The sequence below is a fragment of the Nicotiana sylvestris genome, chromosome 6, assembly GCF_000393655.2.
Source record: "Nicotiana sylvestris chromosome 6, ASM39365v2, whole genome shotgun sequence".
In the NCBI taxonomy this organism is placed as follows: Eukaryota; Viridiplantae; Streptophyta; class Magnoliopsida; order Solanales; family Solanaceae; genus Nicotiana; species Nicotiana sylvestris.
In genome coordinates, this window is record NC_091062.1 from 111088300 (window position 1) to 111111920 (window position 23621).

Genomic DNA, 23621 nt, shown 5'->3' on the forward strand with positions numbered 1-23621 from the left:
ACCTACCTTGTGTGAGGTAGAGAGGTTTTTTTCATAAACCCTAAGTTGCATGCATATTACTTGTGGAGTATAATATGAATCGAACAAAACTAGAGGGAAAAAATTCAATTACTTAATTATTTCTACGAATTCACAATGATTACATATCCTCGGTTATTTTTACCGGCTTCTTTCAAGGTCTTATCCTCTTCATCTCTCCCCTTTAGTCTCAGCCAGGCACAGCATTAGTTCAACGGACATTAACATGAAACAAAAAGACACTAAGATTTAAGAACATCAAAATTACTAAGATGTAACAGTGTTAGGGTACAGATAATATCGAATAAGGTCGGAAATGAATTGGGAAAGAAAATATTAGTGTATTTCTGCAAACTATACAGCTGACACCAACGCAGCAAACTGCTGGCATGCTATTTGATTGAATCAAAGAATAGTCACTTTCGTAAAGCTTTTGCAGTTGTATATCGCTACCGTCCATGTTGCCTATGCAAATCTGGAGTAACCTACATATACACACACACAAACATACATAGATCATGGTTTCGCTTGAACAGCTTTAGAGACATCGAGATGATTAAGACGGCATGTTCCAAGAAGATATTCAGGAAGCTCCTCTGTTGTGTTGGCCTGTGAAGAAAGATATTTCAGATAGTTACGTTGTTCCAATAAGACACTCAATGCTTGTCAACCTCATTGAAATTTCAATGTAATTGACAACATTGGCACTTTCCACAATTTAAAACCATATGCTTAAATGGAGAATGGGACATGAACATTACCTGGACAAGAAACGCCATTTCAATGACAAGATTGTTTAGATATCCAACAACTAGGCTTACGACTCCCCTTGCCACAGTAGAAGAGCCAACATCGATATCAAGCTGAAAGATCACAAATTTTTTTAAGAATCCGCTATGAGGAAAAAATTTCTTCCACATTAAAAGATGTTTGGATTTGAATGTCAATATAAGGAGGAGTATTTCACCTATTATTCTAAAGATAATTAAATTTTGACCTACAACTTTGTAAAACCAACGCGTCAACATATAACAGCAATCCACAAATTGCCACATGAATCAAACAGCAACTGAAGTAATCTTCTATCCTTTGTCGCACTCAACACATAAAAGGAAGATGAAAAGAAATAACCTAAAACCCATGAACTCATCCACATGAAATTAGTGCAACCGAAAAGTACTGACACACCTCTGCTGAAAAGTTCAAATCTCAGCAAGGAGTATGGGTTGTTAGATGTCCCACATTGGTTCAAGACTCAAGCTAGTATCTATGTTATTAACTTGGTAAAAGTATTCTACTTTTGCCGAGAGGAGATATTGAACTTCTGCCATGGTGGAAGTAGTTCATTCACACATCTTGGAAATGGCCGTATTAACTGCACCAACTATTTGCAGCTACACATGCAAACAAAATTAAAGCATCATTTCCTGTCAAAGTACTCTTGAAATTTACCTCCAAGTAGTTCTTTCCCTCAAAATAATTAATTTCAAGTGCTTGACCTACAATGCATGCTTTCTTCCCAACACTCTGCTTGACTATCCAAGGTCCCTGATAATTAAAAAAAGAAATCAAGATTCCTGATCTTTAAAAGGATTGAAAAATTGTTAAAGTGCTATTAGCAGTGCTGATAAAGCACATAGTCCAACCAAAAAGCTAGCAAGAAAGCAGAAAAGAATTACGATGCACGACTCTAGGATGACATGTATTTTGGGAAAATAACTTGAGCATGCAATATCCCTCTCTGGATTTCTCCATTAAATTAAAATTTCTTCCGTTATGATTGTTTTTATTGTTGAAATATTACTTGAAGTTGTAAAATTGACCTCTGAGAAGTGAAAAGGTGCATGCCTGTCATTGGAACTGGAAGAGGCATTCAGTTTTCTTAAGATTGTGAGAGCAACTTGCTGCTGTGCAGTTAATAGCTGCGAACTCGGAAGGTACAGGGCAAAAGTTCTACCACCAACCATTCTCATTGATATGGCTCAGTGCAAACACAACAAGACTGATGGCATGCCCTAGCTTTTTACTAATGTGTTGAGCAACTTAAATAAAAATAATTATTATTAAACTTGTGAAAAAGAGAATCTGTTCAATCTCATTATCAGAAAACAAACCTTGGATATGTAGGGTATGAGCTTGAAACTTGAATTTCTATAAGCATCATCTCCTTTGACGAAACTCTCCAGCAAGGGTGCATTTTCTATAGGAGTGTCCATCATATAGTAGAGACCAAGACTGTATGTTGTTGAACCTGGTACCTGAATGTAAGAAACATTCAGCTACATGACGGATTTCTCTGGAATTCTGAAGGAAAAAAGAAAAGGCATATAAAAGAAGCTAGAGAATATACCTGTATATTCACAATGAAGAAAAATTCTGGACCACCCTTAGCTGCATATTTCTGCGGATAAAAATTGGTAAGCAGCAGGTTTACAGACTACATGTGTATGTTAAGTGCCATTGTCTTCACAGAATAAGAGAAGCAACCTGAACAATGCCCCCTGGGCGACCACCAAGATCATCTTCTTGCTTGTCAGACTTCAGCCAATCTGCAGCAACCATTTGCATCAACGTGCCTTTTGCCTTGATCTGTAACAGGCACACAACCAGCGAATGACATAAAATAAGGACAAAGCACATAGCTTTGAAATATATGTAAACTAAACAAATTTGACATGAGTCTCATGCACACTAGCGTAGCAGACAACTAGCCAAGAAGCCTGCATGTTTTCTGGAGTGAAGTTTCCTTGCTGGTATGCCATTTTTGACATGTTTTAAGAATAATGGTATCACAAACAATGGGTTTTGTTTAATACAATTTAACTAACACTTAGCTGTGGTACAGAAAGATATTATGGCTTTTGCCGAGCGATGATCAGTAGGTTAGGTTAAAAAATTAATCATTATACAGCCGGAAAATCAAACTACAGAAATCAATTTTAAAAGGGAAGCTTTTCCATTTCGCAAGATCAGTTGAGACAGATGAACCACACAAAATTGAATCAGAACATGCTTATGAAATAACAAGACAGTTATAACAAAATCAACTATGAAATCCCACCTTCTTACGATCTTCTAGATAAGTCTCTCCCCGAATAAGAAAAGTTGACGGATCTGTTTGGGTCCAACTGCAAGGCAAATTACAAGTTGGATCTTTTGTAAGAGTGGACCCGTAGTAGCACAACAATGTACTTTCCTTCGCCTTCTCATGCAGATCTATATAACCCCGCTTTTGAACTGCAGTTGAAAAGAATCTCAATCCTCAGAACTTCAACATTCCATTAATTGAGGTTGTTAAAATAGCAACACACATCAAACTCACCAGCAAGATCATGCAACTTTTTCACAAAAACAGCAGCAGATGATAATCTGGCATGCCGCGTGTCCTAAAAAAAGAAGAAGGAAAAAACACAAAGAAATAGAGAGACATAAGGAAATACAAGAGAAAACAAAAAATCTGGAGATGTACTGATCTGCAACAAGATGATGGGTCAAGGCAAGTACGAGCAAGAGGGGATAAGGTCCAAAATAGACTAGCACATTAGGATTTAATGAAGGGAATCAATAAATACCCAGAGAGAAATGAAGCTTTCTTCGGGAGGTGGCGTGGGTTAGGGGGTAAGAAAATCAATTTAATCTAGTAATATTGTCGGCAATACCTAAGACGTGGAAGTCATAAAAGACTGCATATTTGTTGGATTCAAGTCTATATGCCTTAAAACCAGATAAAAGACATAATCTAGACCACATAAACATACATAAGGTGCTGTTCAAGTAGAGGTTAATTGAAAGAAAGTTTCACATCTTTAATTACTTGTAGCAATTGATAGGCATGCTTTTATAATGAAATTCATGCCTAGCCTCCTGAATTCCTGGAAAGCTCTTCCAAAAATAATAGCTTAAACATGTAATACCTGAGAGTACGTTTCTGGGCCAAAATCAGAAGGCCAGCCATTTTCTGATTCGTCATAATCAAGTGGTTCAGAGACATCAAAAAACTCATCAGATGCATCATTTAATCCCATCAAGCTTGCATGTTCAGAAGGTGATTTAACCACTTCTTCCTCCTCCATATCTGCCTTATTCTTCCTATTTTCCAATCTGTTTTGTATTTCAACCTTAACTTCTTCAATTTGATGCAGTCTTTTGTTTCTCATCTGCTCCTCCAAGAAATATGAGGAAGAGCAATCTCCTAATTTTGCCCTAAAAAGCTCCCTTAATGCTACAAATGCAGCAGTAAATTACTAGTTGTGCCCCCATGAGCAGTCATAAAGTGTAAATATGAATAAAATTAACTAATAAACGTGCATGAAACTAGATCTATAAAAACACACCAGCGAGTCTCTCTAGCATGTGGATTGTTATACATCTGGCTGAAGATGTTCGTAAGTAAGACTTCCAGAATCTCCAATCAATAGCAAGCATATGCTTGACTACTGACTGCTTCCTTTGATTCACAGGAGATATTACATATCCTCCACCTGCAATGATTAACAAAGTATATCCATAAGGTGCAGCTCTACTAAAGGTAGTCTTGTGCAAAAAAAAAAAAACAAGGCGGCAGAAGCATATGACTCATGTGATGTAACTATCAAATTATCAACCATGCACGATCTGCAGAAAATTAGGTATCCATGCACCATGAGAATTTCTCAGTTTTAGATCATCCATGATAAAATTGCATATCCACAAGTTGTGACAAAATCGAACTTTATACTCGTTCTACGTAGTAGGCATATATTACTTTTTAGGCAGGCACGAACATAGTCCTTCTGACGTGGACACTTCTGATGAAACACCGAATGGTACAGAATAACTGCAGGAGTAAACAGCTAGGTCATACTCATACCTAGCAGCTTTAAAAGCAGCCAAAGACCACTTAAACAAAGAAATAGTTACCATATGTTCCGTCATCCTCCCTTCTCCAATACCGCCGCAAAAGAAGATCTCTTCTCTTCATACTCCTGCAATAACTTATGTCAATTATAAACCCTGACAAACTACAAACAGTTTGGAGAGTGAATATCATGTGCCAGACCAAGGTAGCCAATCCCGACGTAGAAGCTTGTGAACAATATCAGTGTGACCATCAAGGTGTTCAATGACACTGCCCCTGTAGTAACAGAAATCCCATCTGGAAAATAAAATACATATCAGTATAAGGATACAAAGAATATATACTTTGGTTAAAAATAACAAACAGGGGACGAACTGTAACCCATTATTTCGTATTTCCAATCTCCCACAGATAAAGGCAATGAAAGCTGCATTTCGATTAATTTTACAATATGCCATCTACTCCATATACCATGATAAATGCACTCAACGACGGGTGCGTAAACATTCTTTTTATAAGCACTCACATATAAACATTTTACCTTAATCTTTCCATTTTTGTCCAAACAATAAGCGTCAATTCTCGACTCTATATGATTCACAAAACTCACAATTCAATTCTCTAGTTTTATTCTGATTTAACTACTGCAGGAAAAAACACTTTCATAGTGCTGAGTATTTTTTTTTTGGGGGAGGGATAAGGTAAGATTCATTGATGTGAGTCAGTGCAAAGCTGGCATGAGTACATCCAAAAGAGAAGTGTGGGCATTACATGTTGTGTAATAAACTAAGAAAGCCGAGCATGGTGTTGGGGTCTAAAACATTTGCCACAGCCATGTCGCACCTAAAAGTAAGCAAAATATACACCTGAACTTAAGCTTAAGTACAGTATCTGGCCTTAAAAAGTTCTATATGTGTTATTTCCTAGAAAGGCATACGTTTTCTGGTATTAACTTATTCAAGTCTTAGTTATGCTTTATACGTATAGAGGGACTAATTTTACTAGCAGTGAAGTCTCTGCAACTGAAGCTTGTATAAAGATTTAGTTAAAGACTTTGCAACTCACTCCGATCTTGAAGGACCAAGTGACATGAGTGTTTGAAAAATGGCCTCTGAAGTTCCATCGACTACACCAACAGCCATTATTGCAGGGTGATCATCCCACTGCACAGCATGAGACAAGTTCAGCAACATGAGCTTCTAAGTTTACTGCCATAGGAGCTGGAAACTATTAGGTTACCTTCCCATGAGATTCCCTATCTTTAGCTTCTTTAAATAGGCGAAGACCTGCATGCCCAAGTGATTTAAGAACCAATGGAAAGGGAGTAAACAAATGGAGAGGAGGCGACCATTTAGCAAAGAAAGCCAGAGAAATGAGCATCAAAATTTCCCAAGATAAAGCAAACAATGTCTCCTTCCTCGCAGGAGAGCTAATTAGGAATTACAAGAATTTTAAAGAAAATGATCAAACACATTGCAACAGAAATCCTTGATGAGACCCTCAAGGACGAACAAAATCAACAGCAAAAATCATACATGGAATTCCAGCTTCTCTAACATATCAATCATTAGAACCTACCATTCTGACCACCAAAGATTGTCCAGGACGATGGTGCAACAACATCAGATGTCATAGCATCTGCCACTGAGGATGAACAAAGAGTCCAATTAATGGAATTCAGACAATGAGACTTGCTGGAACTATTTAAGCTGTGTGGCAAAAAGGGGGGAAAAAAAAGAGGAGAAATCAGCAAGAGAAAAGGAACAATTATTAGTACGAAGAATAACTATCTCCAAGATCCTTGGCGAAGTAAGATAGATACACCAAATCAATATACCTCAAAGACTGCGAATCGCTCCTTGGACAATCAACTGCACTTCCTTTATGCTACAATTATTCATTATCATCAGTTGCCAACAAAGGGAGACGTTAACGGCTCATATTTAGTATTTACTAGTTTATACCTGTAAAGCAGCTTCCTGAAGGGCCTGGATCCATCTTGCTGCTTCCTCAGGACTGTTTGCTCCTAACTGTTGTTCGTAAATTTTCTTTAGACACTCTTGCTCTCAAAAAATAAAAGCAAAAACTGGGAGAAGGTAATCTCCGCACCTTCAACTGATCATTATGATTTGAGGCACTGTACAGAGTGAATATGAAGACGACCTGGGAGAATGCAGAAGTAACAAACCAGAAAGTCTTAATAAGGAAGTCAACGCATTTAATGAGAAAAATCCAATCTGAACAAACAATCTCTGTCATGTATAGGGAATAAAGATCTTACTTTTCTTTGAATGCTCTCTCTCCCATTGTCTGTCACCCTAATGCAGGAATTAATAACAGCACTTCTAACAGGATCCTACAGAAAAATCAACAGGACATATTGCATTGAGTCCTGATAATGTGGCAAATGAATAATTCCAAAGAAAGCTAGGACAGAAGCAACAACAACAACAACAACAACCCAGTAAAAATCTCACAAGTGAGGTCTGGGGATGGTAGAGTGTACGCAGACCTTACCCCTACCCCGAAGGGGTAGAGAGGCTGTTTCTGAAAGACCCTCGGCTCAAGGAAAGCTAGGACAGAAGAACTGGGAAAAAATAAAATTTTCATCTACTTGAAGATGAAAGTTGATACCTAACCATTCTAGAGACAATTGAAGAGCTGTAAGCAAGTTATAATCCATAAAAAGCCGAGTCCGCCACTTAAATACAGCTAAACAACGAGGTAATCAACACTAAAGGATGACGTATGGGAAGAGAGAACCGACTTACAAGAATATTAGTATGGACCAGCATAGAGATTTCTCCTTAGATCCTCTTTCTTTTATTTAAAAGTAAAATGTAGCTAATTGTGATATTTATCAGTCTTTAGATGAGAAAAAATCATAAGATTTTCCAGAAACAACGATTTCTATGCAAAACTTGAAGAATAAGTATTAAAATATGCAATGACGGGCATGCTACCGAAAACATTAAGTCCTTAGAATTTGTGAGGACTGTGGAGACATTTTGAAATCAACTGGAGGTTCAAACTTCAAAGTGAAAAGTCATTATCGACATCCTTGCTATAAGTCTGCTCTAATTTCATAGAATTCTTCTGGAATCAAATGAATAAGTTGTGTGTTTTTAGTTAAAAGAACAAAGCGATTAGCATTTAATCTTCCAAAAGTCGAAGGAAAATGACTAGCTGGAAAAAGAAGTACATATAAAAAGGGAGAAAGAAGATTTTGATCAAGAGCACACTATGACATGTTACATTTCCATTGTGCAAGGCCTGCCGAGGTCACAAGTAGTTGAAGAGACTCCAAAGGAACTTTCTATGGAACAGAAAGGAGGTGATATGAATTTGTTTCGAATAGACTTGAAGACAGTGACATCTTCGAAAAACTTGGAGGGATAGAGGTGAACGTTTTAGGCGACATAAGAAAGCTTTACAGGGGAAGTGGTTATTGGAGATTTGGCAATGAGGAGAAAGCCCTATGGAGGACAATGACAGAATATATATATATATATATATATATATATATATATATATATATATATAGTCACCAAAGAAGGGGTTATAGAACTGAGGTCGCTACGATACCGTATGGTTGCAGATTGTGGAGGAAGAAATGAAAGGATGGGAGGAGTTCAGTGGAACATAAAATTCAAAACAGCACATGGGAACAGAGTTATAAGAAGAATATGTGGTACAGAGATGAAAGTCTGATTAGCTGCTTACATTTTGAGCCAGAAGACAATAATTGCAAAATTGGGAGATTGATGAACACCATAACTTGATGGAGCCACACCATAGGCAAAACATCCACTGATGAAGAAGGATGCCTGAAAATGGTGCAGAGAGGCAGCCCCGTACATAAAGCATCCCGCGTTCACGTAGGGTCGCACCCCAAGGGATGCGATGCAGGCAACCTACCCTGACATAAGCGTCAGTGGCTGATTCCACGGTTCGACCCCCTGACCTAAAGACTACATGGAGACAACTTTACCGTTGCTCCAAGGCTCCCTTCGGAAATGGTGCGGAGAGAGGAGTATTTTCTTAGTAAAGTGTTTCTACTATAGGCTCTTAAAGAGAGAGGAACAAAGTTCGTGTACATTTCCCATACTAAACTCAGTCTTTTTTATCCTTGAGAATGGCCATCACTTCTCCTAGGAGCGGAATAATTACCTGCATTTCGATGAGACTATATCCATACTTGAATGTTGTCAGGTACTGTTTACTTGTCAAACATTAATTTTCAACCATAATCCGCACTGATTTCCACACCCTCCTAAGTGGACGAGAAGAAAGGATTTCTCGGATCAGATGGTGCGAACAAAGCAAACTATGGGGAGAGGATATGAATCACTTACTGGTACACTGCCATTTATCGAGTTAGTTATGGTGGACAACACTGAGCTTATTTGGCAAACAATTGTTAATGCCAGCTATCAGTGACGGAGACAGGATCTCCACGAAGGGGGTTCAAAAAAAAAAATTGTAGCTAGTGGGAATTGAACCTATAACCTTACGAAGGTTTTGAACCCCCTTGACCACTAAACTACACTTTCGGGTTGTGTTAAGGGAGTTCAAAACTTAATATATAGAGGTAAAAACCAGATTTTGCCTTATATATACAGTGTAATTTTTCGGCGAAGGGGGTTCGTTTCCGCCCCCCTAATCCGCCCCTGCCAGCTATACTGAAGGATATAATGTTCAGCTGGGCATTCAGATATAGGAAACGAAGGCGGTAAGTATGGGATATAGCATCCTTGGTACTTATAATGTGGTTCTATGAACTTTTGATAGCTTGGAAACTACCTTCTTATACTGGCACTTCTTCCCTACATATTAATTAAGTTACTACTATATCAAAAAGAAAATCACCCTTGTGAACTTGGCGCTACATGCATATAGGGGCAGATGTAGAGTTACAAGGTATCGATTCGATAGAACCCAGTAGCTCTAGACTATTATTTTTCTTTAAAAATTCATTTCCTATATACAAATTATTAACATAGAACGTAGTAACTCAAAAGGGCTAAAATCCAGATAAATAAATGTTGTGTGGGTGTGTATTAGACACATTGTCACAAAGAATTGGGTGCAGCGTTACTTGCCTCTGATGGTTACGTCGGTTAGTATCAGCACAAAGAAATAACATAGCACATAGGCAAATCAGATTACAAGTTGGCAAGAACTTGATATCAATTAAACTTAAGCCATTCTTGTCAATGCTAAACTTTAACAAAAAAACAAGAACCCAAATAGTTTATCAAGAATTAGCACTATATATGGCAACAAGACACAGAGTGAGAGAGGGAGAGAGAATGATGGACCTCGTTGTTTGAAACAGGGTCCGATTTAAAGCTCTTGAGAAGGTGATCGTGAAGAACAAAGTAGCGTTTTCTAGAATACTGAAGTCCAAACCGATTGGAGCGAACCAAATATAACCACCCTTCCATTCTACATGAATCCTTCTGTGAAGCCCCCATTTGAAATATTATCCAACTCCAAAGATAACAGTTCCACTTCAATTATGCAACAAATTTTTCAAACAAGAACCGATGATTTTCTGTCTATCTTCAGAGGTTCAATGCAGTAACTACTCTTTATTGTAGAATGTCTTATGTGATGATTGCTTTGGCGGTATGGGCTCTCTGTATAATAACTCTTTTTTGTGAAAAGGTTTAAAAGGCAACTAACTGTATTTGCGCGTACCAGAAACAAAAGTTTGGCAGCGGAAATTATTTGAAATGTCATTTGATTCTTTTACCCTTTACTTGCTATAAAAAGACTCCTTTGGGTTGGGTAAAGGCGCCGTTTGGTTTAAAGACAAATTATGTTCAGATTAATTAGTTATACTGAAAAATTAGTTAATCTAATATTATTTCTTATTGATTGTTTGGTATATTGTATTAATTTTGGAATTTTAATTTTACTTCTTTATCATGTGATTACTATTCCACCGTCTAATAGCTAAGTTATCTTATACTAATTTTAACCCTGAAATAACTTATATCAGAATTAATAATCAAACAAGGGATAAGATTGTACTTAATATTAATGCCAGGATTATTTTTTCTTATCCATCCTACCAAATGACCCCTTATAATATTAGTTATATAATTAAGTATTGCATTTGAAGTTTTCAATATCACTTTTGAGAGAGAGAGAAGGGAACAAAAAAGATTCAGGCGAACAAATTATTTTTTCCGGTTCACTTAATTGATTTTTAGCCCTTTCGTGATTCATAAAAGTTGATTTTTTCGTATATCAAGAAGGAATTAACTTCTTTTTTGCAAGGTAGCCCTTAGAGTAAAGAACCTAGGAGTATTTGTTATAGTTCCAATAAACAATGGATTCCTTTATATGTGTGAAAACAGCCAAAAAAAGTAATTAAAGTGGACAGGAAGGAGAATATTATTAGTGACGAGGGAACTAAGTGCTAAGTAAGACGGACATTAAATGCGTGCCTTTATAGTTTATTAGGATGGTTGAAGTCGAAATTCATTAAGAAAGACCAGTTTAATTAAACATGTAATAATGGAAATTGTAACGTCTTGAGTTCTATTTCCAATGATCTTGATTATTGTCATGCAGCAATATGTGAAAAACGTATAATGCAATGCTTTACTCCTTAAATTGTCAATCTTGTGTGCTATAGAACATCTTCTTTGTCTAAAGATTCGATGTTAATGTTCAGGCTTTGCTATTTTTATTTTCAAATACATTTTAAAAACACAAGTCAATATTCTTTCTTTAGAAGAAAGGTGAATGACCATGAATTGATGGCCAGCAAAACGTAAAAGCTGAAAATAATCTTATTTTATCTCCATGTGCACAAAGAGAGGCCATTTACACACAGCGTACAAACCCATGACATTTGATCCCCTAACCAAATAACACATTTTTAAGATAATGCCACAAATATATGTTCAGACTGTCCCTCCAAAAAAAATAAAGACAGAAAAGACAAAGAAAAAGAAAAATACAACTGTGGAACTAGATATGTCTGTTGTCCTTCAATTAACTTGTCGCCATTTCAGGATTTGGACGCTTGCAAACTTAGCTAATATGCAGTGGCGGATCCAAAATTTTAAAGTTATGAGTGCTCGTCGATAAAATTTCAAAAGAAAAAGAGAAAAAGAAATTTAGTCGTGGGTGCTCACTCAATATTTATCTAAATATTTTTATAATAGTTTATGCAAATTTACTAAATTTGGTCAAAGATAATGGGTGCTTGAGCACCCACAAGAGACCATGTAGATCCTCCAGTGATAGTACGCCTTTACATATATATATATATATATATATATATATATATATATATATATATTAGTTTAATATATATTTTAGTTTATCCACACACATATACCGTTAACGATTGTGGTGGAGTGATAAGTATTCTTCTATCCTTAATCAAAGATTTCGAATCCGAGCCTTGAAAAAAGAATCATCTTTGATAGAGAATATTTTAAATAGGACTTTCCGATACAAATCCGGATTAATCAAACTCCAACGCGGAAATAAGTAGAACGGTTACAAGAGTCATAATTCATGATTATAATTTCTTACATTACTGGAATAGTAAAAAAATGCCAATTAGGATAATAAGTGAAACAAATTATAGTGGTGATTATGAGCATAGGAATGTTCTCCGGATACCTTATTGATTGATATATTAACGTTCAGAGATGCCATAAGGATGTTGCATCTGATATCATATTGATTTAGTGTGTTAATGTGGCCAGAAATGCTACAAGAATCTTACAGAAAAAATTAAAAGTGAATATATATTATAATTCGGAAACACCCGCTTTTTTCTCTGAAAAGTTCTGTTTAAGACCCTAGATACTGTGAACGGAAAAAACAAAGCTTGTATTTAAAGAGGAAGCAATATATAATTGGGAAAAGAAAATATATGTATTTTTTATCTTTTGTGTTCCACCCGTGCCCGATATCTGTTTTGGGACTCAATTAATCCGGATTCGTGCCCAAAAGTCTCACTTTAAAAGTAAGGTGCATAATTCAAAAATCTTTAACTAAAAATGAAAAAAATGTTTATCACCCACTACAATTATGTCAGTTTACTGTTTTTTGCAAACGAATCACATGAAAGATAGGGAGCAATATTGAATTTGAAAGAAAGAGTGGTTGTACAATGATTGTTTTGGGAGTAGAGGTAGCAGCAAAGTCCTTTAGTACCATGACAGAAGACAGAAGAGAGCAGTTTAGAATTGATAGTTAGTCATTTCAAGATAACCTGCCAATTCACGTGTAGAGCCACTGGAATTCCTCATCATTTGTTTCCTTCAAGGCATGGAACGAACTTGACCACCAATTTCTATTTTAATATTCGTTACTTTCAATTTATGTTGGCTTTTACTTCCCAATTTTTTTTATATTGGCTTTTCTTAGAATCTAGTTTTTTAACATAAAGGGAAACACAAAAGAAGAAGAAAAATTGAATAGGTACAACACTGTACTAATTGGAACAATAAGAATAAATTTGAAAAATTAGCAAATTCACTTTACTAATTTTTTTTCCCTTCTAAAACATCAATGATTCTGGAACAAATTCATTTTACCAACAAAAAAAAATATCTAATATTAGCAGCTGAAAGGAATAACATCAGCTAGATTTGTAAAATGTTTTCTCATTTTAATTAAAATTTGTTTCCTTGAAGTATTTTTCATGTGATGACACTCATGTTTAGAGTTGTTTTTTCTTCAAGAGCTTAACCCGTGTTTTATAATGGCCGGCCTTCAATAATCTGTTGTTTGTACTTGTATAACTATCCATATTCCGTGGTAGAAACGTGATTATTGAAATATTTCTGAACTCTTGTACAGAAATATAATTTGGCGGAAAACTCTACATTAACTGTTCAACTTTGCATTGGTCATATAATTTGGTTTCAGGCATAAATAAACGCCACAATAACTTATGCGAAAATCTAAGATATTGAAACAAGCTATTAAAAGAGAGTACGCCTACCTATATAAGGGCACCTAACGTGACTAAATTTCCTTTGAAGTGTATCGATTTGTTTGGGTAAACAAAATTAAATAAATTTATTAACAAGTGAAAATGATGATGGTAATAATATTATATGGTAAGAAGTTTAATAATTTTTAACTTAAAACTTGTACCAGTAGACTAACTAGAAGTACAAATAAATCCCAATAAGCACTGCACTTCGCTGTTATGTCACATCTTTTCCATCCCCATATTTGTTAGAGGTCGCCGTTTACTTCTTACGATCATATTTGACATCTTCATATGATTGCCTTGGTTTGTTTTCTCCCAACAGATTTGATCCTTCGTCTTCTTATCAAGTGTAATGGCTTAATTAGCACAAAATAAAGCTATAACTGTAGAGTGATATCCCCCCACCCCCACCCCCCAAACGGGAGGGATAAGAGGGTTTGTGGGGCTTTTTTTTTGTTTTTTGTTTTTTGTTTTTTTTTTTTTTTTTGGGGGGGGAGGGGGGGGGAGCTATATTATTGGTTCTTCTCACTCTAGTTCGAAATCTTCATTGTTTTTGGATTTGCTTGATTCTGTACCCATTTCCCCTTTTTCTGGCAAAGGTGATGAAACCAGAATTACGTACACAGTGGTTGTCGCTGGTACTCCAAAAATGAGAATACAAGAGAAAAGGATGAAGTGCACAAAGTCATGGACTATATAATCTCATGTATCATCTATATGCACAAGAGACCTTCCAATATCTTACTGTTTACTGCCCACTAACTACAGAAATATGGCTGCTCTATAGTAAAAGCAAATATTTATAAAACAAATACTGGCAAAAAGAATTAGGCATACCTAAAACAGAGAAAATGGTAAAAGCAATGTACAAAACAGCTGTAGGCGGTGTTATACTCGGGGTTTTCCATGCTGTGCATAATACGCCTTATCCGCATTAGCTAACCGATCCTGAAACATAGCCCACTCGCTTCTACACCTCTCTCTTACCTATAAACAGAAAAAAATCGAGGAGCTTCAAAAGAAGTCATTAAGATCTGACTTGATCGAAACAAACTGGAAATGATATTTATCAAACTAGATTTGAGGTGAATCAAGGATTTGCTTACCCCTTCCCAAGGAGCTTTACCATTCTCCGAGCTACCCTGCGTATTTCATATAACAGGAATGGTGTGAAGAAAATATTTAAAGAATGATAACAGGTCATACAAAAATGTATGGGAGCAATGAGCCGTCTCCTCCCTCCCCCCTCTCCCGCAAGAGCATAAACAGATCAGTGCAGTAAGTTTTACAAACAAAATAGCAGAAAACAGCTTCAGCCTTTAGGATATATATCCACATATGGAGAAGCAAACACCAGCTTTAGCCCCAAGGAGTTAAATTGCATTGCAAGTTGGCACTCTTGTCTCTCAATAAGCTAGTAATTTTCTATTATTCCTACCCAGAACTCTAGAAGAACAAAAAGGAACACTAAATTGAGTCATCCTATGAATCAGCCTTCAGAGGACACTTCAAGCCAAAGTGGTAGAAACTTAGATCTATCAAACCTTTAACACAGCCAAAAACATAGTTGCAAAGAGTTTTAGGTTGGAAACTGGAGAACAAGATAGTATTCTTAAACCAATATAGGATACCTAGGACAAAAATTAACATCTTTATCTGTTTCTTAACCCTTATGCGAGACACTCTAGAACACTTTAGAGCTAACATACTTGGGCACTTGCCAAAACAAAACTCACATGAAATGTACTGCCATAATAAAAGAGAGGAATACTGGAGTTCAACCAACTGTATTATACACAGTACTAAATTGGTTAGAATGCAGGCTATGACATTAGTCAGTCAGTAAATCTCCCTTTCAAGTTTCAGCGAGGCATCATGGAATTAAGTTCCCATTGTTGGGTAAGAAAAAGAAGTTGATTATCTATTTAAATGAGAGCAGTAGCTAATAATGAAAACTTAATTTAACAAACTAGTAGAAATTTCAGCTATTTAGTTTCTGGATATAGACTTTTACAAACCTGACTCCCAAGGGAAGGAATAACTTGATGCACAATCCATTGTGAATCCACTACGCCAATTTTTTCATGTGCAGGCTGCACAAACAAATAAAAGGTAACAAGATTTTGCTAAATGGTTCACCATATTTCAAATTAGCAAAAACTCTAGAATCCTGAAAGATGGTGGGTTTCAAGGTCCAAAATGATATCAAAGTCTAAAGGGAAGCCATCTTTACCATGAGGCAAGTCCTCTTTCAATTTTATAACAGATATAAAATGGGAACTACTGACCTGTACACATCTTCTGAGAGCGAAATCCAATCCCCATCCATGCACCAAATCATTCTATAAGAAAACATCAAATGGAAGCACAGCTATCACTATAATAGCACATGTATATATTAATGCACTCATGACCAGTGTAAGTGCACTCTTAAAAGGATTGTAATGAATCGATATGGGTATTGCCATGGCCAGTTATGTATGTGATCCCAATTGTAAGAACTACCTGAATCATATGCCAAACACATCGCCATGCTTCTCGAGAAAATACAGGAGCCATTATTTCCACAAAACTGAAAAAACAAATCAGGAAAAGGTAAGTTGCAGGTCAGCTAAAAGTATCAGATGGTGCAATTCCACAAAACTGAAAAAACAAATCAGGAAAAAGTAAGTTGCAGGCCAGCTAAAAGCCTAAAAGTATCAGATGGTGCAATTGTGGACAGGCCTTCTGTGAAATCAATTTCCGGAAAGTTCTATGCATAAAAAAACCAAAATAGCACTTGCTGACTATAAGTTTTCATGCCTGAGGAAGTAATTTACCAGAGCTTATTTGCTCAATCATAAGATATTAGAAGAAAACATGTACAGAAGGCATCATTTCACCATCCTGCTAGCTAAACGAGAATACAGCTAGAAGCATGCAGTTCTGCTCATAACATATAGATACTTCTCTCATCTTTCTTTGTCTACCAAATTGTTGTTTCGTTACTTGAGCGGTAAGGAGAATGAGATAATAAGAAGAGAAAGGTGAAGATTTGGAGCAGGAGGCTTGCTTCTCAAAGTTTAAAGAAAGATTGTCTTGAAATTATCAACCAACCCCGCCTCAATACCAATTTCTGCAGTAATGCGCAATAATAAAGACATAGACGATATAACATAGACCCTTGAATTCTTCCAGTGTCTCAGAACACACACCACCACCACCCCACCACCCAAAAAAAAACCCAAAGCCAAATTGGTAGGGCTCAATCATAAAATCCCTATGCTGAGCCTTACCATATAAGCGGAATCAACCAACAGACGGCCAGATAAGTTAATCAACTTTGTTAGGCCTGGTCTTGATGGATGAAGCCCCAACTAGCATTCAAATGTAAGCAATATATCATAGAATTTTATTAAAAGACTAAATATTTCATAGTGAAGTGATATTCTTAAGCAAATTATATCGGGTTCACTCTAATTTAAGGTGCATTACATAATTCCTCTTTGAAGAAATAACTAAACAAGTGGGTAACAAAAGTGTGGCATAGTTACTCAGATGATGGAGAAAGTTGAACGCTTGAAAGCACAGATTCTCCAAAGTACAATAACTTTAGATGTAACATGATAAATCTTAAAGAATAAAGACTCTTCAGACTCAGACTAACATGTATCAATCAATCAACTATGCTCAATCCAAACACAGATCACATGCATGCTTGAGTTTAATAATAATAATTAGAAGTTGTGAACCGGAGTCCAACTTTTTTAGAGTATACATCTTTAAAAATGTGATTAGTTCCAAATGTAGCATTTTGCACAGTTTAATGCATTAAAATAATGTGAGAACCAAGACTATCATGTTGTATCCACTAATATGTACACATGTGGTGGCAGCAAGTACAGATTGCGTCCAGTGTGCACATTTCTAAAAATTTTGTGTGTGTGTGTGTGTGAGAGAGAGAGAGAGACAGAGAGAGAGTACGCTGCACAAGGAGGCAATCGTGGATCACTGCACCAGCCTGGTTTCTCCTCCGTATTCCTGTTTCAGTCACACAGAATTTTGAATGTGAACGAATGCAAACTAATTTATATAGAGATTCCATCCGAACTATTTGGGATGCAGGAGAGGGGGACTGTCAGAGAGAGAGAAAGAGAAAGAGAGAGAGAGAGAGAGAGAGAGAGAAAGGGGAGACGAGACAACTACACAATGGATTTACTTGTGAACTTCTCTATCACCCCTCCTCTTTGTCATCTGCCATGTTAGGCCATTGTTGGGTTCAAGACCTGGCTGAGAGATCTCTAGACCATGTTTCTTAACTAGCTGAATATACCTGTCGTCATATTCAGGTGACCTGGATTAGTTGCAAACACAAAGTGACAAGAAAAATCTCTCTTAAGAATGAGAAGATACTGAAAAACCAGAGCAAAACACATACTTCTCTGCATTGAAGTGTTCAACTCCAAGATCTTCGTCCCAGATAAATATATAATCATAGGCAGCTACAACATCAGGATGCAAAAACCTCTTTGCATACCACCTGTTAAAGGAGATATAAAGACCAGCAAAAGATTACGAAACTACAACAAGAAACTAGTCTATACTTCCATTGAACACCCTTCCCCTTCATCTTATCATCACAATTCAAGAAAAGAGTACTATACATGCTAAAGGGCTGCCTGAATTGGTAAAAGTTCTCTGGCATGTTACTTCTGATTCTTGCATCAAATTATGGGATTTCGAATCCCAAAGATTGTTCATAAACTAGAAAGCCTTACCATTTTGTCTGCTTCCTAACACTGACGTGAACTGCACGTTTGGACCACTCAAATTGATCCCATTCACTCGTTCGACCATCGTAGTGAAAAAGCAAAATTTGAAAATCCTCTGAAAACTAACCAACATATATAGAATGAAATTCAGTGTACATAATAATACACTAAGAAATAATGATAGTGCTCCATACTATCACATTCAATGGATCGGTTTCTTTTTATTACCTTTTTAACTGCTGCATCAATGTTGTTCTTTTGATCCAAACCAACTGTAAATGTCACCAAATACTTTGGCTTCTTCCTCAGATCCTGAAAATTCCACCACATTTATAAGACTACCCGTAAAGAAGGAACAAATCTCCAGAGCACAAAGGCAAATATCTTAAGCAATGCGAGAATTTCTTTTTGGTTACATTGCTGTCCTATCAATTAATGGTTTTGCAGAGAAGGATACAAGCTATAATGATGTATTATATAATCATTCACATTATGTAGTTAAAGTATATCAGAAATGAAACAGCTCATCGTCCCGTAAAATAATACTGAGCTGGAAGCAGATGAAGCGGACTTGTAACCATATGATAAATAACAGCTCAGGAAAGGCAGACTACTTGTATGTATCATAAACTCTACACTGACATTCGTTTTTTTGGATAACTCAGAATAATACAATAACCACAAGATATTATTTGCACCATACCTCACTTGGCTCACCCCACAACTTGTAACCATATGATAAATAACAGCTCAGGAAAGGCAGACTACTTGTATGTATCATAAACTCTACACTGACATTCGTTTTTTTGGATAACTCAGAATAATACAATAACCACAAGATATTATTTGCACCATACCTCACTTGGCTCACCCCACAACCTTCGCAGATAGAAATCTGATTCTGAAACCACAATCCCTGGTGGTAAAGACTCTGCACCACGAGGATTTGTCGGAACATATATCTAATGAACAAAATCAACACAATCAGTAATTGAATACGAACTTCATGATGCTCTGGGTGCAACATATATCTTAGACCCTTTCTAAATACAAAAGATCATGTAATCATGCAATTATATCTGCAATTTTTTATACTGCAAGTTGCAAGAATAACCAAACTAGAAAAGCTTGTAACAAAACAATAAAAAGAACAGATTTGGCAACTGAAAAACAATAAATATAACAGATTTGGCAACTTCAAAATATGAGCAGTGCATACAATTGTAACAATGTGCCATTGTTCAGTAGCGCACACAAAATTCTATGATATTATTCTTTAACTACAATTAACGCAGTACAAAATTCACTTTGACCGTCAAAAAAATAAATGACAAACTTTTCTTAAATATTTTTGGTCAAATTTGATGATCCAAGAGGTAGCATCCAACTGTACCTTTGTATAGTTTCTTTTTTTGGTTAGTAATTTCGACATAATTTCTTATCCTCCTATTTATTTCTGCATTTTGATTTCACTAGCGCATTTTCAGTCCAAAGTTTGCCAAGTTGATTCACAAAAAGCAATTTGTGTCACATATTATTGCACAGAGTAAGCATTTTGTCCATCAACCAATTACTGATAAAAAAATGAAATACCTAATGTTTCTTTGAGCATGCAGAAAATCTAGCATATGCATGTTCCATTTAAAAATGTATCAGAAAAAACGGGCATGAAATGGAGAAGAAGAAAAAGAAAAGGTTTTAAGCAGACACTTAATCTACCTAATGCTAATAATATACTTAAACACGAGTAAATAGAAAATGAGCCCTTTTTTTATTGGTGTTCTAAGTTATTTTGTTTCACCAAATATTTTATTTGGCAACTGATTAACTTAACTAAAATTAAGGATAGATTTTTTTGCTGGCCAAATTGACACCATATTAGTAAAATTATGTTTAAAAGCTCGTTCAACAAACAATCTTTCATAAGCATACAATTGAATCAAAGTAGGGAAGCTGCAGGTAGGAAAACAGAATTTATAGGACTTGTAGTAATATAAATACCTTAGGTGTTAAAGGAATATTGCCTGAACCAAGATTTTCAGGAAAACTACGCTCGCTATGTCTCTGATGATCATCATTGAAGGCTACATCAAGAGATGATATAATGCTCGAAGGTAAAGTAATCTGCAAAGGACCTCCAAGATTATACTGAATGAAAAAAGGCATATTACTTTCCACCACAGAGACCATCCAAAAATTGGCCTAACATACCTTTGTTAGAGAAACAGAAGGAAACGAAATGCCAATGAAATATCCAAATACCATTCCCATGACTGTTGTTATAACAAGCCTGGCACTGTCGTTTGATCTTTTGAAAACCCCAGTGAACCTTAAAGAGCAAAGAGGGTATTTCGTAAGCTAACTGATAGAAATAAAACCAGGAGTTATGGACAACTAAAACCTGGTGAGATTTATTACGAAAAATACATTCCTTTGTCTACAAACCTGCGGTGAGAGGTTCCCATTGTGATAAAAGTTGCTCAACTCAAGGGTCATGCACTAGGCAGAAACCAATTCCTTGAGCAACCTCAGAAACGCATATAGCATCATCCAGTTTCAAAAGAACAAACTTGGCATGCCTGAAAAGGTAAATCATATTACTTTGGGAGCAACAAGTTCACGATACCCATACGGGACATCTCTGCATAACTACACAAAATCTTTTATCCTCATGGTATGATGAACAGTTCCACAAATCTTACTATCAAACCTTTTTACTATTTAACTTTAGAATTGCAGTAAGTCAGGAAATTTACTGAAAACCTCTAAGGCCTCATTTGTTTGCACTTAATGGAGGTCTGAATCTTAATCATTCAGATCTCAGACATTAAGTATGTTTGTTTTTAAAGTCTGAATCTTAATTATTCAGATCTCACACATTAAGTGTGTTTGTTTTTTTTACTTCACAACCACTTAATGGGTCTGAATAGGTCTGTATGATTAAGATCTATAACAGAGACTTAATTTCATTAAGATGCTATCACATATTCATTATTAACTGCCGACACCGCCTACCATTATCAACTACCATCATGCCACCACCACCACCATATTCAACCACCACCATCACCACCACGCCACCATCATCGTCAATCATACCCACCACCATTATCGACCATCTCCACCACTCAGACCACCATCATTCTCACCCACAATCAACACTCATCCACCTCAACTACCACAACTAACCACCCCATCACCATTAACAACCACAGCCGGTGCTGCCTATCATTATAACCTACCACCACCCACCCACCACCTTCCTCAATCACAACTACTACCACCCGCCATTATTAACTATCACCACCCACCACTACCATCCTCAATCATAATCACCACCACTACCAATCACTACTAGCTACTAGCACCATCATCAACCAAATCTACCACCAACCACTGCCTCTAGTCGGCATCCACCCGTTAGCCATCACCACCAACAACTATCATAGTTTAAAAAACTATATATTTTATTGATAGAATATTAGATTAGTTAGTATTTCATTTGAATTTTATGTTTATTAATTTTCAAATAAAGATAAATTTTATACATTCAGGTGTTAAAAATCAAACGGTCTTAATTATTTACTATTCAGATCTTAATACATATCTTAATATATTCAGATATGTATTCAGATTCAGATGTCTTAATCTTAATACACATCTCGATATTCAGATTCAGACGTCTTAATCTTAAAAAAACAAATGAGGCCTAAGAGAGACCAATTTAACAGCTCTTAAAATTCAATTTTAGTTAAAAAACTGTAAGTCGGTGTCTCTTAAATGCTGTAACTTCAGGTTATGTTTTTTTTTTTTCAATTTCCTAGTAAATGGGCAAACAAATCTTACTTGAATTACTGGTCTGAAAAAATTAAGGTAAAAAGAAATTCAAAAATGTTATCTAAAGAAAAACCCTAGACCCTCCAATTAACCAATAAATAAAATGGTTAAAATTGCGAGCAGAACATCAAGAATGCTGATTGGATTCAATGTGAAAATTCAATACTCAAAAATTAAAAGCCCATATTTTGGAAAAAGAACGAACTAAAACAAGGGATTGAATTACGAAATGTAAGACCCTAAATTTCAATTACAATTTCTAAGATCAGTACTTTACAATAAGAAATAGCTGCAAAATTAACAGTGTTCCAATGCAAAACGCAGCATGAAAATAAGAGCAGATGAAGAAAAGCTAGGGTTTGAGAGACGTACAGGTAATCCCCAATGGTTTCACAGAGAGAAGAGATGAGAGATCGGGTATCAAATTTCAATGTTTGGTATGTTGTGAGACGAAATGTCAAATATTGATAAATCTGAAAAATTCTTGGAAAGAAAATTTGTATCACTACTTTCTTACAATAATGTCCCTTGCCAAATGAATAATTTTTTGTTAAAGAAGATAATAATAATAATTATTATTGTCACACCTCCTTTTTGCGTGCCCGCCCCGAAGGGTTGAATGCGTGAGGGAGTTTTTTTCCAATTTAAGTGACACTATTCGAAATGGGATTATTTATTTAATTCAGAGTCGCCACTTGGGAAAGGTTTGGCTTTTGGTGTCCCAAGTCACCGGTTTATCTTGAATCCCAATTCGAGGAAAATGTTCGACTTTCCAAATGAAGTCTGCGAACCAGAAATTCTAAGTAAGGAATTCTGTTGACCCGAGGGAAGGTGTTAGGCACCCCCGGATCCCGTGGTTCTAGCACGGTCGCTTAAATTGTTATAATGGCTAAATATCTGATTTTAAATACATGTTATAACTTGTGTGCTTTTATTAGATTTAAACCGCTTTTATTATTATTTATTTTTTATGGAATTACAACGTCGTGAAAATGCATTTCGAACCACGTCACAATCAATGCGCCCGTGGTTGTTAATACATTCCGACTCCGTTGAGATTTGGATTTGGGTCACATAAATGCGCACCCGAATTTAAGAAGGTAAGATTATTAAAATGCGCACCTGAAGCAATTATCGTATTATTATTTCTGGGTAAGGCCGTGGAATTTTGCTAAACGGCTCATCCCGAAGTCTAAGTAAT

The 23621-nt window shown here is 36.1% G+C and overlaps 2 protein-coding genes across 3 annotated transcripts; both read right to left on the reverse strand.

Moving 5' to 3' along the window:
* Window positions 1-266: 266 nt before the first annotated feature.
* LOC104221037 (protein ENHANCED DISEASE RESISTANCE 2) lies at window positions 267-10555 on the reverse strand. 2 transcript variants are annotated; one of them, XM_009772009.2, is made up of 21 exons: window positions 10177-10554; window positions 7137-7211; window positions 6965-7018; window positions 6820-6885; window positions 6693-6742; window positions 6434-6564; window positions 6095-6141; window positions 5921-6018; window positions 5057-5152; window positions 4918-4982; window positions 4763-4834; window positions 4353-4499; window positions 3933-4240; window positions 3341-3404; window positions 3080-3255; window positions 2506-2607; window positions 2369-2419; window positions 2133-2276; window positions 1471-1566; window positions 780-881; window positions 267-627 (listed from the first exon to the last, which is right to left on the reverse strand). In XM_009772009.2, the coding sequence occupies exons 1-21, from the start codon at window positions 10330-10332 to the stop codon at window positions 535-537; spliced, it is 2193 nt and encodes a 730-aa protein (XP_009770311.1). In that variant the 5' UTR covers window positions 10333-10554; the 3' UTR covers window positions 267-534. The 2 variants fall into 2 exon arrangements, with proteins under 2 accessions (XP_009770311.1, XP_070003589.1); XM_070147488.1 differs by lacking the exon at window positions 4763-4834 and having other exon boundaries at window positions 10177-10555.
* A 3950-nt stretch (window positions 10556-14505) lies between these two features.
* On the reverse strand, window positions 14506-22947 carry LOC104221038 (uncharacterized). Its single transcript, XM_009772010.2, has 15 exons — window positions 22793-22947; window positions 21029-21162; window positions 20795-20912; window positions 20585-20707; window positions 19441-19545; window positions 18812-18895; window positions 18590-18705; window positions 18250-18351; window positions 18031-18144; window positions 17796-17852; window positions 16338-16404; window positions 16121-16174; window positions 15851-15925; window positions 14939-14974; window positions 14506-14819 (listed from the first exon to the last, which is right to left on the reverse strand). The coding sequence occupies exons 2-15, from the start codon at window positions 21046-21048 to the stop codon at window positions 14721-14723; spliced, it is 1170 nt and encodes a 389-aa protein (XP_009770312.1). The 5' UTR covers window positions 21049-21162; window positions 22793-22947; the 3' UTR covers window positions 14506-14720.
* Between the last annotated feature and the right edge of the window lie 674 nt (window positions 22948-23621).

What these genes read in the sequence shown, in the direction of transcription:
- LOC104221038 (XM_009772010.2), bottom strand. Translation starts at nt 21,048, where the DNA reads ATGGGAACCTCTCACCGCAG. An exon ending in ATGGGAACCTCTCACCGCAG is followed by an intron (nt 20,913 to 21,028) that starts GTTTGTAGACAA and finishes TTGCTCTTTAAG; the next exon opens with GTTCACTGGGGTTTTCAAAA. An exon ending in CGATTGCCTCCTTGTGCAGC is followed by an intron (nt 16,405 to 17,795) that starts GTACTCTCTCTC and finishes TTGTTTTTTCAG; the next exon opens with TTTTGTGGAAATAATGGCTC.
- LOC104221037 (XM_009772009.2), bottom strand. Translation starts at nt 10,332, where the DNA reads ATGGGGGCTTCACAGAAGGATTCATGTAGAATGGAAGGGTGGTTATAT. An exon ending in TGTTCGTGCCTGCCTAAAAA is followed by an intron (nt 4,500 to 4,762) that starts GTAATATATGCC and finishes TAATCATTGCAG; the next exon opens with GTGGAGGATATGTAATATCT. An exon ending in TCATACCCTACATATCCAAG is followed by an intron (nt 1,567 to 2,132) that starts GTTTGTTTTCTG and finishes TTTAATTATCAG; the next exon opens with GGACCTTGGATAGTCAAGCA.